Raw genomic sequence first — 14,101 nt, forward strand, 5'->3', positions numbered from 1 at the left:
ATGGGGCCCCGCAGCACCTCTCTCCTCATCCTGTTGCTTCTGTCGTGGCCCCGGCCCCTTCTCGGACAGCAGCACCACCTTGTGGAGTACATGGATCACCGACTGGCCGCCTTGGAGGTGAGTGGCTCCTGGCTCCTCCAGCTCAGCCCGCATGGGATGTCCTCCCTTCCCGTGAATCACCTCGCGTGTCAGGAATCTGGGGGTGACAAGGTAGAGCTCTGGAAGAACCCAGGCAGAACACGCTTGCCCTAAGAGAATTTTCAAAACTGCAAGCCCTTCTCTTCGCTCACACACGTAGAACAATTCCAAAGCACGCAGACCCTTGTGTTTAGAATGGGATAAAGGGGCAGGGTGGAAGCGAGAGCCAGGCTTGGAGCCTGCATCATCAGGATGAGCTGATGATGCTGTTGATGTTGGGCATTCCCAGGAGACCTGCAACTTTCTGGCTTTTTAAACAGTTTGAGGTCTGTAGCCTCTTACTTGCCAGGAGAGGAGTTGCATAATGGAGCGGAGACCCCTTCCCACCTTCATGCACAGAGCCCGCCCTGGAGGCACGTGTCTCAGTGGCGCTGCTGCAGAGTGCCCAGGCCGAGGACGCCAGGGGCCGGGCCGAGGGGACTGAGCCCTCTGCACAGTGAACGTCTTTGAACATCTGGCTCTTGCCTGGGAGGGTTGCAGGGGCCGCAGAAGCCTGGCTGAGGCTGTACTTTCGCCACGCCCGCCCCTGCTCGGGCCTCTCCCTGCCTGGGAGTTGTAACCCTCAGCCTTCCCTCCTGTTCCCCCATCCGGTCAGGAACGTCTGGCCCAGTGCCACGACCAGAGTACCCGGCAGGCTGCAGAGCTTCGGGACTTCAAGAACAAGATGCTGCCTCTGCTGGAGGTGGCCGAGAAGGAGCGCGAAGCACTGAGAACCGAAGCAGACTCCATCTCGGGGAGAGTGGACCGTCTGGAACGCGAGGTTGACTATCTGGAGACGCAGAGCCCAGCTCTGCCCTGTGTAGAGGTTGATGAGAAGGTGGCTGGAGGCCCTGGGGCCAAAGGCAAGGGCAGAAGAAACGAGAAGTATGACATGGTGACTGGTAAGTGACCTGCAGGCGGGCCCCTCGCTCACCTCTCTTCTCCCATGCTCTTCCCCTTTCCCCCCACTTTGGTTCTATCTTTTGGACTCTGTTTTGGGGACATCCTTATAGTCAGAGGCTCATCGAGCAGGGTTTCTGGGGAGCCAGGCCTCTGCGTGCCGCTTTCCCCGATCCTCCAAAAGAGTGGAGGGTCTGCTGGGTAGATGCCCCCACTTGTCCAGTGGGAGGGGGTTCCTGCCAGTGGGCCTCGACCGCTGCCTCTACCTCCTTGTCCTCTGCTTCCCCCTCCCCACCAGACTGTGGCTACACAGTCTCCCAGGTGAGATCCATGAAGATCCTGAAGCGGTTTGGGGGCCCAGCTGGCCTGTGGACCAAGGATCCGCTGGGGCCGACAGAGAAGATCTACGTGTTAGACGGGACGCAGAACGACACGGCCTTCATCTTCCCGCGGCTGCGTGACTTCACCCTGGCCATGGCTGCCCGGAAAGCCTCCCGGGTCCGGCTGCCCTTCCCCTGGGTGGGCACGGGGCAGCTGGTGTACGGCGGCTTTCTTTACTATGCCCGGAGGCCTCCCGGAGGGCCTGGAGGGGGCGGTGAGTCAGAGAACACGTTGCAGCTCATCAAATTCCATCTGGCCAACCGGACAGTGGTGGACAGTTCCGTGTTCCCCGCGGAGGGCTTGATCCCCCCGTACGGGCTGACGGCGGACACCTACATCGACCTGGCCGCCGACGAGGAGGGCCTCTGGGCCGTCTACGCCACCCGGGAGGACGACAGGCACTTGTGTCTGGCCAAGCTGGACCCGCAGACACTGGACACAGAGCAGCAGTGGGACACCCCGTGTCCCAGAGACAACGCCGAGGCGGCCTTTGTGATCTGCGGGACCCTCTACGTCGTCTACAACACCCGCCCCGCCAGCCGGGCCCGCGTCCAGTGCTCCTTTGACGCCAGCGGCACTCTGACCCCCGAAAGAGCAGCGCTCCCCTATTTTCCCCGCCGATACGGTGCCCATGCCAGCCTCCGCTATAACCCCCGGGAGCGCCAGCTCTACGCCTGGGATGATGGCTACCAGATCGTCTACAAGCTGGAGATGAGGAGGAAAGAGGAAGAAGTCTGAGGAGCCAGCCTCGCCTCTGGGAATTTCTCTCAGCCTCCTCACATTTACACCCCCACTAAATTGCTTGCTCCTCATTCTCCTCATGTGGACAAGCTGTGGTTCAGACCCCGTATTTTTAGCCAGTGGATGCCAAACCCTCACAGCCCCTTCATTTTATCCAGGACTCCAGCTCTTGAGTAATCAATCCTTTGAGAGCGAAAACAGAGAAAACCCCAATGTTCACTCCTTTCCTCCTGCGCCACGTCAAGGAATTTTAGACCAAAGAGAAGCCAGATCCAGACCTCAGGCCGGCAAAGGGCAACAGATTCTCTCCCGCCCGACTGAGAGCCGGGACAGAGGCCTGGCAGAAGGAGGCTTCAAGGCCGCCCTCTCTCTCCTGTCTTCGGTGCCCTGAAGAGCCGGACTTTCTCCACGTCATTTTGTATTGCAACTTTTTGCATTAAAAGGAAAAGCCACGCTCCTCTCCTGTGTTTGTTTGGGGGAAACCCTCAGATTAGATTTCCCCCAGTGACCCTCCATTTTCCTCCTACACACCCATCCCCTCCTTAAGCCGCATCAGGGGTTTGGCTGGCGAGGGGCCTTCTCTGGTTACAGGTTTCACTGTGAGGCGCCTGGGGAAGCTCCAGCCGCCACTTGAGCAGGCTGGGCTCAAGGCCCCCCACACCCACCATCCTCCCCGACCCTCCCAGAACCACTCATGACACCAGGCCTCTGGCAGGGGCCCCGGCAGGCTTCCAATTCCAGTTCGCCGAGGTTTTGAACCAAAGAATGGATTTTAGTCACATTGAAGCCTTGTATGGCAACCGAAGTCCCGAGCGCGTGTGTTTTCAGTCAGAACTTTGTTCTCACCTCCGAAGTGGACTCTGCCCCAGCCCCCTCCTGTCCCCAGCATGGAGCTTGTCCCCGGGCCAGGTTGCACAATTGTTCTTGGTCCGAACTGCTCTGGTTTTCCTGCTGCCACAGCGTCTGCGGTTTGGGCAGGGAGGGGGGGCTTGACCACGTCCCAGATGTTAGCCTCACCAGTGCCCCAACACATGCCCCTCTGCACCCTCACCACCCCACCGACCCCACTGCAGCCCTGGAAGCTGGCAAAGTCTGTCCGGGAGGCCTCAGCACTTAACCCTTTCTGGCCTTCTTCCCTGGCCTCCGGCTTGGAATTACGGAGGCCCTCGGGGGACAGGAGGAGGGTCAGGAAGAAGAGCCCCCAGGTTCTTAGGAATCTGCTACACCCTGTGCCAGACCCCACCCCAGCCTCACCCCTGCCCAGCACGCAGGAGCAACGTGGGCTGAAGGACAAGACCTGCTGCTTTCCCAGGGAGGTTGTCCTCAGGCCGCCTGGGGAGGGCCTCGTGGTTATTTACAAGAATGGGGAGAAAGAGTCTTTCCCCCAAAGTGCACCTCTCCTCCCCACCCGGGATAGGGTGGATCCGTCAGCACCCTGTGAGCCTCCTTTTGTCTTGTCTCCTCAGGCAGAACCGCTCCTGACGTAGGTTGGTGAGGACGGGAAGAGAAAGGCAGTGCAGCACCTCACAAAGGCGCTATTGTAGGGAGCCAGGCGGTGGGGGCTCTCTCCCATTCAATTCTCCCCTAATGTGGGGCTGGCAGCGGTAATCACCGCCTGTCAGCCCACGGAGGGGTCTGCCCACGCAACATCTGGCTGCAGCGGAGCACTGGGGAGGGTGTGGAGGAGGGAGGGAGGGCTCCGTGGAGGCCTGGAGAGAGGGGTCCAGGCGGAGGGCTGCTGCGGCCGTGAGCGAGCGAGTGTGTGAGTGTGTGTGAGTGTGTGTGCGGGGAGCGGCGCTTGTCTCCTTCCCAGTGTGCACTGTGAGCTCCTGGAAGGTGGGCTGTGTCTGTGGAGTTATCTAGAGCGGGCAGCAAACATCAGGAATGGTTTCTCGAAGGCCCTGCAGAGAGAACAGCTCCAGGACGGTGGAGATGGCTTTGCTCTGAGGGGCCTCCTGCTCCCCTGCCCGCGGGAGGCTTTGTGGCATCTTCCTGGGCTGACTCCTCAGCGAGAAAGGGAAAAGCAGCCTTTTAAACAATTTGGCTTGAATTTTCTTTGGAAAAGTTCACTCAGACTTTTCCAAAGGGGCAGGAATCTCTGGGGCCTTGTCATTTCTTACTTTTTGCTTTTTTCTTGGCCACTGTACAACGCCGAGTGCTATTTTGGAAGCGTTTTGGAAGGTGAGTGGAACTGTGTGGGCAGATCCAGTGAACTGTCCAAATTCATTAAACTAAATTATCTGCTGCTCAAGGAGAGCGCCTCGGGAGCTGAATCCTATCATCAGAAAACAGCCTCGCCGCCTCTTCGCGGCCGCCCATAACCAGCGCTGGGCAGGAGGAGGTGATGACCTCTGGCTGGGCTCGAGCAATGCCAAGTGAGGGCCCGAATGGGAGCGAGAGAGGCTAAAAGCCCCACACCGGACCCTCGGACCCTCGGACAGCGGCAGCCGGGGCTGGGGCCTGAGGAGCAGACGCCGCCTGCCGGGGCTGGGGTGCTGGAGTTGCATCTCTCCCCCAGGCTGCTCCCTGCTCTGGGCCCCAGAGTGTCCTGCGTCCTCAGAACCCCTCCCCTCCTCCCTGAAACCGGCTTAGGATCTGCCTGCCGGGAAACCAAAGCTCGCTTGCTTCCTGCTGTTTTCATCAAGGGGCTGAGCCAGAGTTCTCTCGGGCCTGGGCGCTGGGGAGGCAGAGCAGAGACCAGGCCTCGGAGTTGTCGATTCAGCTGTCAGCGCTTCCTCTGGAGGACGCTGAGCTGCACAGGAACCGGGGCTCTTCCCCTTCTCCTCCTCCAGTCTCCAGTTCTCTGGTCCCTTCCCAATCCCTCTCCTTGCAAAGGCACCCCTTCCCCGGGCTCTTAGGAGCACCCTCTTTCTCTCCTGCCCCTTTCTCCACCTGGCTGAGGTCATTTTGGAGAACTGAAGACCGCTGTGCGCTGGCGATCCACCTGTCTGTGGCTGCCTTGTGTGGTCTTTGAGCCACAGTGTGTGTGTGTGTGTGTGTGTGTGTGTGTTGGGGTGGGGGGGGTGCTTTTCTGTTCCTCCAGCCAGAGGGCAGGTGCTGACTCTTCGGCCTGAGAGCCTCTCTGCAGCTGCAGCCTCTGCTGGGTCCTCTGTGCACAGACTGGAAGCTTCCTCCTTCGCCACCCAGGCTGCCCCGGCTGGTAAGCTCTGCCTGCTCTTTCACTTCTGCTCTCACAGTGCAGAGCTTAAAAGATTAAATCTTTATTTATGGACTTAATAACTCCACAGAAGAATTATAAATGTGGAAGCCAATGTATTACTTGAAAGGGCAGAGTGAGAAAGTGCAAACGAAGACCTCCCTGCACCCTCTCGCTGGAACAGGGGTTCTGACACCAGCCCGAGCTGGACGCCTCTCCAGAATGCTCTGGCATGACCTCTGGGGGCCCATCCAGCCCAAACTCTACCTGCTGTCAGAGTGGACACCTTGTTCCCTGGCCATAGCTGTGTGGCCCGAGGGGAATAAATCGGATTCTCCGGGGGATTAAGAATGGCAGGTCAGAGGGCTTCCCCGGTGGCGCAGTGGGTTGAACACAGCATTGTGAAGCTGTCCGCAGCTTCCGCAGCGCTGGTTCGATTCCCGGCTGGCCAGAGAGAAACCCACATGGCGCAGAGACCTCTCCTGTCTCGCCCGCTGCTCCCCTTCACAGTGCTTTCGGTCCTTCTGCCTGTTCAGCTCCCTGCTCTGTCTCTGGTGAATCCTCCCACCCTCCCGCACCTCTGGCCTGTACCCCAGTTCTTGCATAAAAATAAATCTTTTTTTTTTTTTTTTTTTAAAAAGGCAGGTCAGAGATCTTAGGTCTGAGAGTGTCTGGCAGCATCTCCTGGCCTGCTTCTGAGAGGCAGTGAGAGGGGCGGGGTAAGGACAGGCAGACACAGGACAGAAGCCCAGCAGGAGGAGGGAGAGGAGAGGTGGCAGAGCCTCCAGCCCTCCCTCCTCATCCCTCCTGTGATCAAAGCCCATCTCCTGCCCTTGGGCCTAACCAAACACCGGAATCTTTAAACACTCCTGCTTTTTATGTTGTTGTTGCTTTTTATCTTCTAAGTTCATATTGATGGGTTTCTACCCTAATGCACAAAGACAGCAACTTGCGTTCACTTTACCTCCCCACCGACACCCTCCCACATCCCCCAGCCTGCCAGGTGGATGACCTTGACCCTTTGGAAGGCTCCGGCCTGCACATGACCCAGCGGACTCACCGGAATAAAGAGCTGTGCAGGCCAGTCCTGGATCATATTGCCACGGCGCTCAGGTCTGCCCTCCCAAGACATCTTCCGGTGGCCGGTCCTTCTCTGCGCTCGCTCGGCCTGTGCTGTCTCCCTCCATCGGGGCACGGTGCTGTCCGGGCAATCTGGTGTCAGAAGGGGCAGGAACATCGGAGTCAGAGCTCCTGGGGCCAGAGTCCGGCTCTGCCACTTACTGCTGTGGCCCGTGGGCCAGTCACTTAATGCCTTGCTCGTGACACACAACCTGCCCAGTGGGGTTGGCGCAGAGCAGGTCAGGGATGATTCACGCAGACACTTGAGCAGTGTGGACCATCAGCATGTGGGGGCTCTGAAACCCACTTCCTCTGGGGGGGGTTTCCACTCCATCAACAGGATCAGTCTCAATTCATAGAGGAAAACTACCCATGCCATTTATTTCTTTTAAATATTTACGCATACAAGAACTGGGTTACAGGCCAGAGGCATGCGGGGGGGGGGGGGATGAGAGGATTCACCAGAGACAGAGTGGGGAGCAGAAGAGGCAGATTTACTGAAATACACTGCTGAGGGGAGCAGCGGGCGAGACAGGAGAGGTCTCCTGTGCCTGTGTGTAGCTCCCTGGCCGGGGATCGAACTGCAGTATCTGCGGACAGCTTCATAGTGCTGTGTCTTTACCCCTTGTGCCAACGGGAGGCCCCACCCATGCAGTTTAAAAGTAAGTTTGATGTGTGTATTTGTGATACATAAGCATATGTATTATGTGTGTATTTGAGATTACTTCTAACCGTTTTCATCTCTATTGTTAACATGGAGTAGACTTATTAAAAGCTCTGGTATTTGTCACAATTAGAATGCTGATGAATGTTTTGGGAAATGAGGAAGAAAGCTTTTTAAAATACTCAAGAAAAGGTAGGTTTCAGGGCCTCCCCTCTGAACCCCTGTTTCTCCAGGCACACCCCCCCAGGGGGTCTGTGTCTCAGTGTGCTGTGTCTTATTCCCTTGTGCCCGGGGCCTAACACAGAACCTGGCTCAGAGAAGGGGCTCGGTACCCCCTCGTGCTTGCGCTCCTCCGTCGTCCTGTGAGCCCTGGCAACAGAAGGAATGTTTGTCTCCTAACGCAGGTCCTCACTCAGGGGTGGCATGCTGCCAGCAAGCAGTAACTGTTCTTGATGGCATTTTTTCAATTTATTTGGACAAAGACAAGCTACAGATAAAAACTAAAAGCTGTCTCCTTTCAACTGCAGCGTTGGCTGGCCTTCCCACAGGGGCAATTTCTAGCTCCAGCATCTAAAGGGAAACTCACAAGCCAGACTAGCACATCTAAGCCCTCTGACCACAGGGGAGAATGAGGCTGAAATTACAGAAGACAGTGGGGAGACCTTTGTTGTTCGGCATGTGGTTCATGGCAGGGTTCTGGAATAGTCAAACCTGCTCCCACAGTAGCCCTGCCACTTGCTAGCAAATTACTACAGTGCCATCAGCCTCAGCTTCCTCACCTATACATGAGGACCACAGTCCCAGCTTCACAGATTGTGCCAAGAATTAAATGAAGTTATCTCTGTGAAGCAGTAACCCAGTGCCTGGGACATGGTAGGTACTCAATAACATTATTGTTAAATGTTGGCAAGGATATGGAGAAAAAGGAACTCTCCTGCACTGCTGGTGGGAGTGCAAACTGGTCCAGCCACTATGAAGAGCTGTGTGGAGATTTCTGCACCTACAAAACATAGAGCTTCCATGGGATCCAGCAATTCCACTCCTAGGTATTTACCCAAAGGACACAGAAACATCAATTCCAAAGAACACCTGCACCCCTATGTTTATAGCAGCACTGTTGACAATAGCTAAGCTTTGGAAACAGCCCAAATGCCCAAAAATAGATGACTGGATCAAGAAGATGTGGTCCATATACACCATGGAATATTACTCAGCCATCACAAAAGATAAACTCATGTGATTTGCAGCAACATGGATGGCGCTGGAAGGGATCGTGCTCAGCGAAATAAGCCAGAAAGAAAAAGAAAAATACCGGATGGTCTCACTCATAGCAGGAATCTAGAAAACCTAAATAAGGGACCAGGAAAAAGAATAACTATAAGAAAGAAAATATCAAAATCAACAAACAACTATGAACCAGAGACACTCTATGGGGGGTGGGGGGCAGGGAGAGGAGGGATTGGGGTCAAAATAAGGAGGTTGTAATTGCATGGGGAATATAAAAATAAAATTTAAATAAAATGTGAAAAAAAATAAACATTATTGTTAATATCATCATCATCATTATCACATGTGTTTCGGGTAGAAAAATGCTCATGTATCTTGTCTCCTTGGGTCTGCACAACCATTCCACGAGATAGGCAGTTCTCAGGAACCTGAGGATTACGGGATTAACATGATGTGTCTAAGGCTACAAGGCTAACGCAGTCCCGTGTTGCTCAGTGAGGGGGATACCGTCCGATCGTGAGGAGGGATGTTGTCATCCTGTGACCTCCTGGAGTGCAGTTGCAGGATGGTGATGGTACCGCACCCCCAGGTGGGTCTGTGAGGACCACAGGCGGTATGTGGCCTGTCCTTGACCGCAACTCCACTAAGCAACCCCCAGCCCCGAGTCTTGGGGCCTGAATCTGTGTCCTGGAGGCTGCACAGAAGACGGAAGAACCGCAGCTGAGGTCAAATCCTGACGTGTCACTCTCTGCTCTGGGATCCCGGCATACGACGGCCCTGGACTTCAGGGACTAGAACCCGCTCAGAGCCTGGGCATGAAAGGGCGAGCTAGTGTTTTGCTTTCTTTCTTTTTTAATTGAGGTGATGTAGGTTTGCAACACTCTATTAAATTTAGAGGACATGTGTTTGAAAATCTCTTAAGATGTATGTATTCACCCCCTGGCCACGGCCAAAGCCCGTCTTCCTCCACGGTGCCCCCGCGGGCCCCCACCCCAGCCTCCCCTCTGGGAACCTCAGGCTTGCAGTCAGATGCCAAGGGTTGGTTATCGGGTTGGTTTTGTTGGAAGTTTTCTTTCGTTTCTCTAGGTTCCACAAATGAGTGACATCATCTGATATTTGTCTTTCTCCTTCTGACCTGGAGTGCTGGTGCATCCAGAAACAGACAGGTGCTCAGGAAATGCTCATTCCCAGGCCCGTGCCTCTTGCTGTCTTCTGTTGGATAGTGCGCCTCTGTTTGGTATTCTAAGCCTCCTGTGTTGATCCAGGGCCTCTCCAGCTGCTTCCTCTTTCCATTTGTACGTGGTCTGTGGGAAGACATGGCACCTGTCTCCTGCCATTGATCCCGACGTGACAGGTGACAGTGCAGTTGACAGGCGTCCCCTGCCAGCCGTCAGGGAGGGACATGGGTGTCCCCTCGCTCTGCGCCCGACCCAACCCTACCAGCAGTGGTGTGCACGGCCTTGGCCTGCACCTAAGCTCTGTTTCTCTCCTACTACATTTCTTGCAAAGATATTTCAGTAGCTCAGTATGTGTCCCAGGTCACCGTCACTATTGACTTCTTGGACTTGCTGTTGATTTTGACAGATCCTTCGATACCATTTCGGTTGCACTTGGCCTTACAGATATTTATTGCTGTCCAGTTGCACATGATTTTTGTTTTGTAGCTGCTGAATGCTCTGTTCCAGACCTGTAAATCCAGGCAGTTGTCAAATACATGAGCCTTTCTCCATCTCTGTGATAGCCCTTCTGGGGGAAGGAAGATGGTGTGGAAAGAGCATGAGGGTGAAAGTATGAAGACCTTTCTATTTCTGTGTGGTTGGTCCATGTGCCTGAGTATCCCTGCTCTGCTCCTCATTTACTGTGACCTTGAGCCCGATGCCAGCTCCTCTGAGTCTGTTTGCTCCTTAGCAAAACAGGATTATGTGGCCTGGATTATCCTTTCATAGGGTTCAAGTCCTAATGTGTAAAGCTTTCTGAACCAGCAGGAAGGAATCTTAAAAATCACAAGTCCAGAGAGTGTTGTGAGGGCAAAGGCCAGGCCTTCTCCATCTTTCTAGTCCCAAGATCCAGCAGAGTCAGGCACATACTGGGAGACCATAACCAAGACAGTTTGTAACGGAGTGGCCTCTCGTGGTGACTTATCTGTGACTTAACCTCTCTTGATGACTCAGAGGTATTATCGACATCAGTTACTCTCCTGTGCTGCTACTCCGTGACGCCTTCAGAACCCATTATGCCATGTGCAAGAGGCTATTACGCTTTTCTGCTTGGTGTTTCTTCTCCTCTCTCACCATCACCTCTCAGTTTTCTCTGCAGCCACTGGATCCACTCTGAGAAATTGCCATCGCTATTTCTAATCCACTCAAGGCTGGGCTAGAACGAGAGGGAAAGGCTTTGGAAGATTTGAGGTTGGCACAAGGGCCGGGCACCTCTGCTGGCATGGCAAGGAGTGTGGCCGAGTATTTCAGAGGCCAGAAACATGGACTATTTTGAGCAGAAAGAGGCCGTGATGTCATCTTGTCTCCCCTTCCACCCAGACAAGTGTTTTCTTTTTTATTTTTCTCTTTTTTTCCCCTCTCTCTCTTTTTTTTTTTTTTTAAGATTTTATTTATTTATTTATTTATGCAAGCACTGGGTACAGTCAGAAGCGCGGGAGGGTGAGAGGATTCACCAGAGCCAGAGTGGGGAGCAGAGCAGGCAGAAGGACGGAAGTACACTGCTGAGGGGAGCAGCGGGCAGCAGGAGAGGTCTGCGCGCCATGTGGGACCCTCCTCTGGTGGCCAGGGAGCAGCCGGGGATCGAACTGGCGCTGCAGGGGCTGCGGGCAGCTTCGCAACCCAGCGCTCAACCGCTGCGCCACCGGGGAGGCCCCCAGACAAGTGTTTTCTAACCCAGGTGCCCTCACCATTGCTCTCCGCTCACACTGCTGTGGATAATCCAGCGACTTGTCCAGCAGCTGTGTGTTTCGTGCTGAGGACATAATGGTTCCCACCACCTGCAATCTCTGCCCCGTGTCCTGGAGGCTTAAACATTTTCCTTCCTGCACAGAGAAGGTAAATGCATGTAGATCTGGATTTCCCCTTTCATTCCTGATGACAACCTAGCAATTCATTTCTCTTCCTCTTGTCCTTTCCAGCCTTCCTTAAACCTCTCTGAGGTGAAATAATTTTTTAGTGTTGTATACTATTTAGAGATCTAGGGGAAGCTTTCGAGATGTAAGTAAGTGGAGACAGAGGGAAATGTCATTGTAGCATGGATTCTAAATTGAGATAGGAATATCCTCATTTGTTTTTTTAAATTTTCTTTTTAAAAAATATTTATTTATGTATGCATACAAGAACTGGGGCACAGGCCAGAGGTGGGGGGTGGGGGTGGTAAGAGGATTCACCAGAGGCAGAGTGGGGAGCAGAATAGGCGGATTGACTGAAATACACTGCTGAGGGGAGCAGCGGGGAGACGGGCGAGGTTTCCCGTGTCCTGTGGGTCAGCTCCCTGGCCGGGGAGCAAACCCGTGCCGCAGGAGTTGCAGCTAGCTTCACAGTGCTGACGCCAGGGAGGCCCAGGAGTAATCTCATCTAAACCAAACTTTGGGATCTATTTGAACATCTATGAATTATTCCCAAATTACCCACCATAAATAGTGATTTACGTTAGGTAGGTTTTTAATGCGGGTGAGGGAGGCGGCGCAACCAATTGATCTGTGGTCTGGAAAGGAACAGTCTGGCGGACCCGTCACTGGGGCCGTGTCGAGGAAGGGCATGGGGCAGGGGTCCAGGTTCAAGTTGTGATTCAGCTCTTTCCCGCCGGCGTGACCTCGGTCTCCTCCTCTGCAAGAGAGCAGCGGTGTTACTATCTCCCCCGCACGGTGATGTGATGACCACACGCGTGTGGAAGTGTGTACATCCCAGAGCTCCGCAAGCGCCAGAGGCTCCCATTCTCAATACTCGCATCTAGTGGCTTGTGTCCGTGCTGGGGTCTGGGGCAGCCAAGACCGGCCAGGGGGCTGCCTGTCTGGCAAGGGGTGAAAAGGTGCTGTGCAAAAGGCGTCATCACTGGGCCTCCCCTGGGGGCGCAGCAGTTGAGCGCTGGGCTGCGGGGCTGCCCACAGCCTCTGCAGCACCGGTTCATTCCCTGGCCGCTGGCGAGGGTCCCACAAAAAAAAAAAAAAAGGCGTCATCAGAGGAGTCGATGGCGGCAAACCAACTGTGGCTTTCCCAGACTCATAAAAGAGGACGTGAGTCTCACCTAGTCCCCATGATGGGCCAGAACTGCCATCAGGCAGAAAGTATAAAGTCCAAGATGTGCTAAAGTCAAAACACCATGACAGTGTAGCGGGAGGCCCGGGGCCTCATTCCTGGAGCAGGGAGAAGAGGGGGGTGAGACACGGGACTGGGTCAGGGAGGCCACCCAGGGACACGAGGCCCGAGTGACAGCCATGTGAGAGGCAGCATCTGCAGAACCCTCGTGTCAAAGCCACTGGGACAGACAATTGATTAAAAACTTCATGAATATTGATGAAGTATTTACTATGTGCTATGTGTTTATTCACCACAGCGAGGAAGGCAGAGGCTGACTTGTTTTCACAGCTGCTGGGGGGGTGGGATAGAGGTGGACAAGCAGGCCCTCCTGGAGGCTGGGAGGGGTCATGTGATCCTCATGCCTGCGGTGGGGGATGGGCCAGCTCTGGAGTCTCCTCAGCCTGAGCCAGCGGAACATGGTGACGACTCCTGTCCACCCCATCATCACTGCTGCACGACCACCCGCTGAACCATTGCAGGAAGCTCCCAGTGGCCTCCTGGCCCCGCACAGTGGTCATTACACCTCAAGGTGGATCATCATTTGTTAAGGGTCCTTCTCTCCAGACTAGGCATGGGGCAGGGACAGAGACTTCCTCTTCACAGCTTCAGGGCCCAGTGTCCCAGCCAGTGGATATTTGAGGGGAAGAGGGAGATGAAAAAGGCAGGAGAGCACAAGAAGAGAAAGGAAGGTCCTTCCTGCCCAGGGGTTGTCCTATCTTTCCAAGGATGTTCTCTGTGAGCTGGGCGGTAAGTACCACAGACACTGGATGCTTCTCCTCCCCTGAGTAGAGAGATGCTTGAGGCTGGAAGCCAGCCAAGTGTCTCTCTCGGGCACACAGTTGTCTCTGCCTGTCTCCCTGGAGTAGGACGCTGTTGCCAGCCTTGCCTCCCTCAGAGGCTGGGCACACTGGGCTCACTGGGCTCACCCAGGAACTCACCTTGGCCTTGTGGCTTCTCTAGGGTACTCCTCTCTTGGCCCTGCCTGTTTACCAAGCCCTTGGCACCCACTGGACACGCCCAACATGCGGTGATCTCACTTACTCATCGAAACAGCCCATCCCACCAATCAGCATTTAATGGGAGCCAGGCTTGAGGACAGCGCTGCATCTCGGGAGCCACAAGGCAGTGGGTGGGGGAGTGGAGGGGTGGTTAAAGGAGGCAGGACAAGACAAGCCAGGCTTTCCCTCTGCTACCTAAGATGAGTAGTTTGTCAGGTGCCTTCAGGGGGACATTTCTCCAGACTTCTAAGGAGGAGGAGGTCATGCTCTAACAAGGGAGACAGTGGCGTCCCAGGTAGGCCTCTGAGGGAGGATGGGACTACAAGGATGTCACAGGAGAAAGGACCAGTCCCACCACCCACAGGCCGGGTCAGAAGGCCTGGTCAGAAGCAGCTACCAGCCCAGTTCTATGGAAATACAATGACCCTCAGAGAGTTAG

At 54.9% G+C, this 14,101-nt stretch overlaps 1 protein-coding gene across 1 annotated transcript; it reads left to right on the forward strand.

Annotated features, from left to right (window-relative positions):
- OLFML3 (olfactomedin like 3) lies at positions 1 to 2,196 on the forward strand (the record flags this gene model as incomplete). Its single annotated transcript, XM_084243685.1, has 3 exons — positions 1 to 117; positions 794 to 1,079; positions 1,376 to 2,196. The coding sequence occupies 3 exons, from the start codon at positions 1 to 3 to the stop codon at positions 2,194 to 2,196; spliced, it is 1,224 nt and encodes a 407-aa protein (XP_084099811.1).
- Between the last annotated feature and the right edge of the window lie 11,905 nt (positions 2,197 to 14,101).

Source organism: Talpa europaea (assembly GCF_964194135.1).
Source record: "Talpa europaea genome assembly, chromosome: 9".
Lineage (NCBI taxonomy): Eukaryota > Metazoa > Chordata > Mammalia > Eulipotyphla > Talpidae > Talpa > Talpa europaea.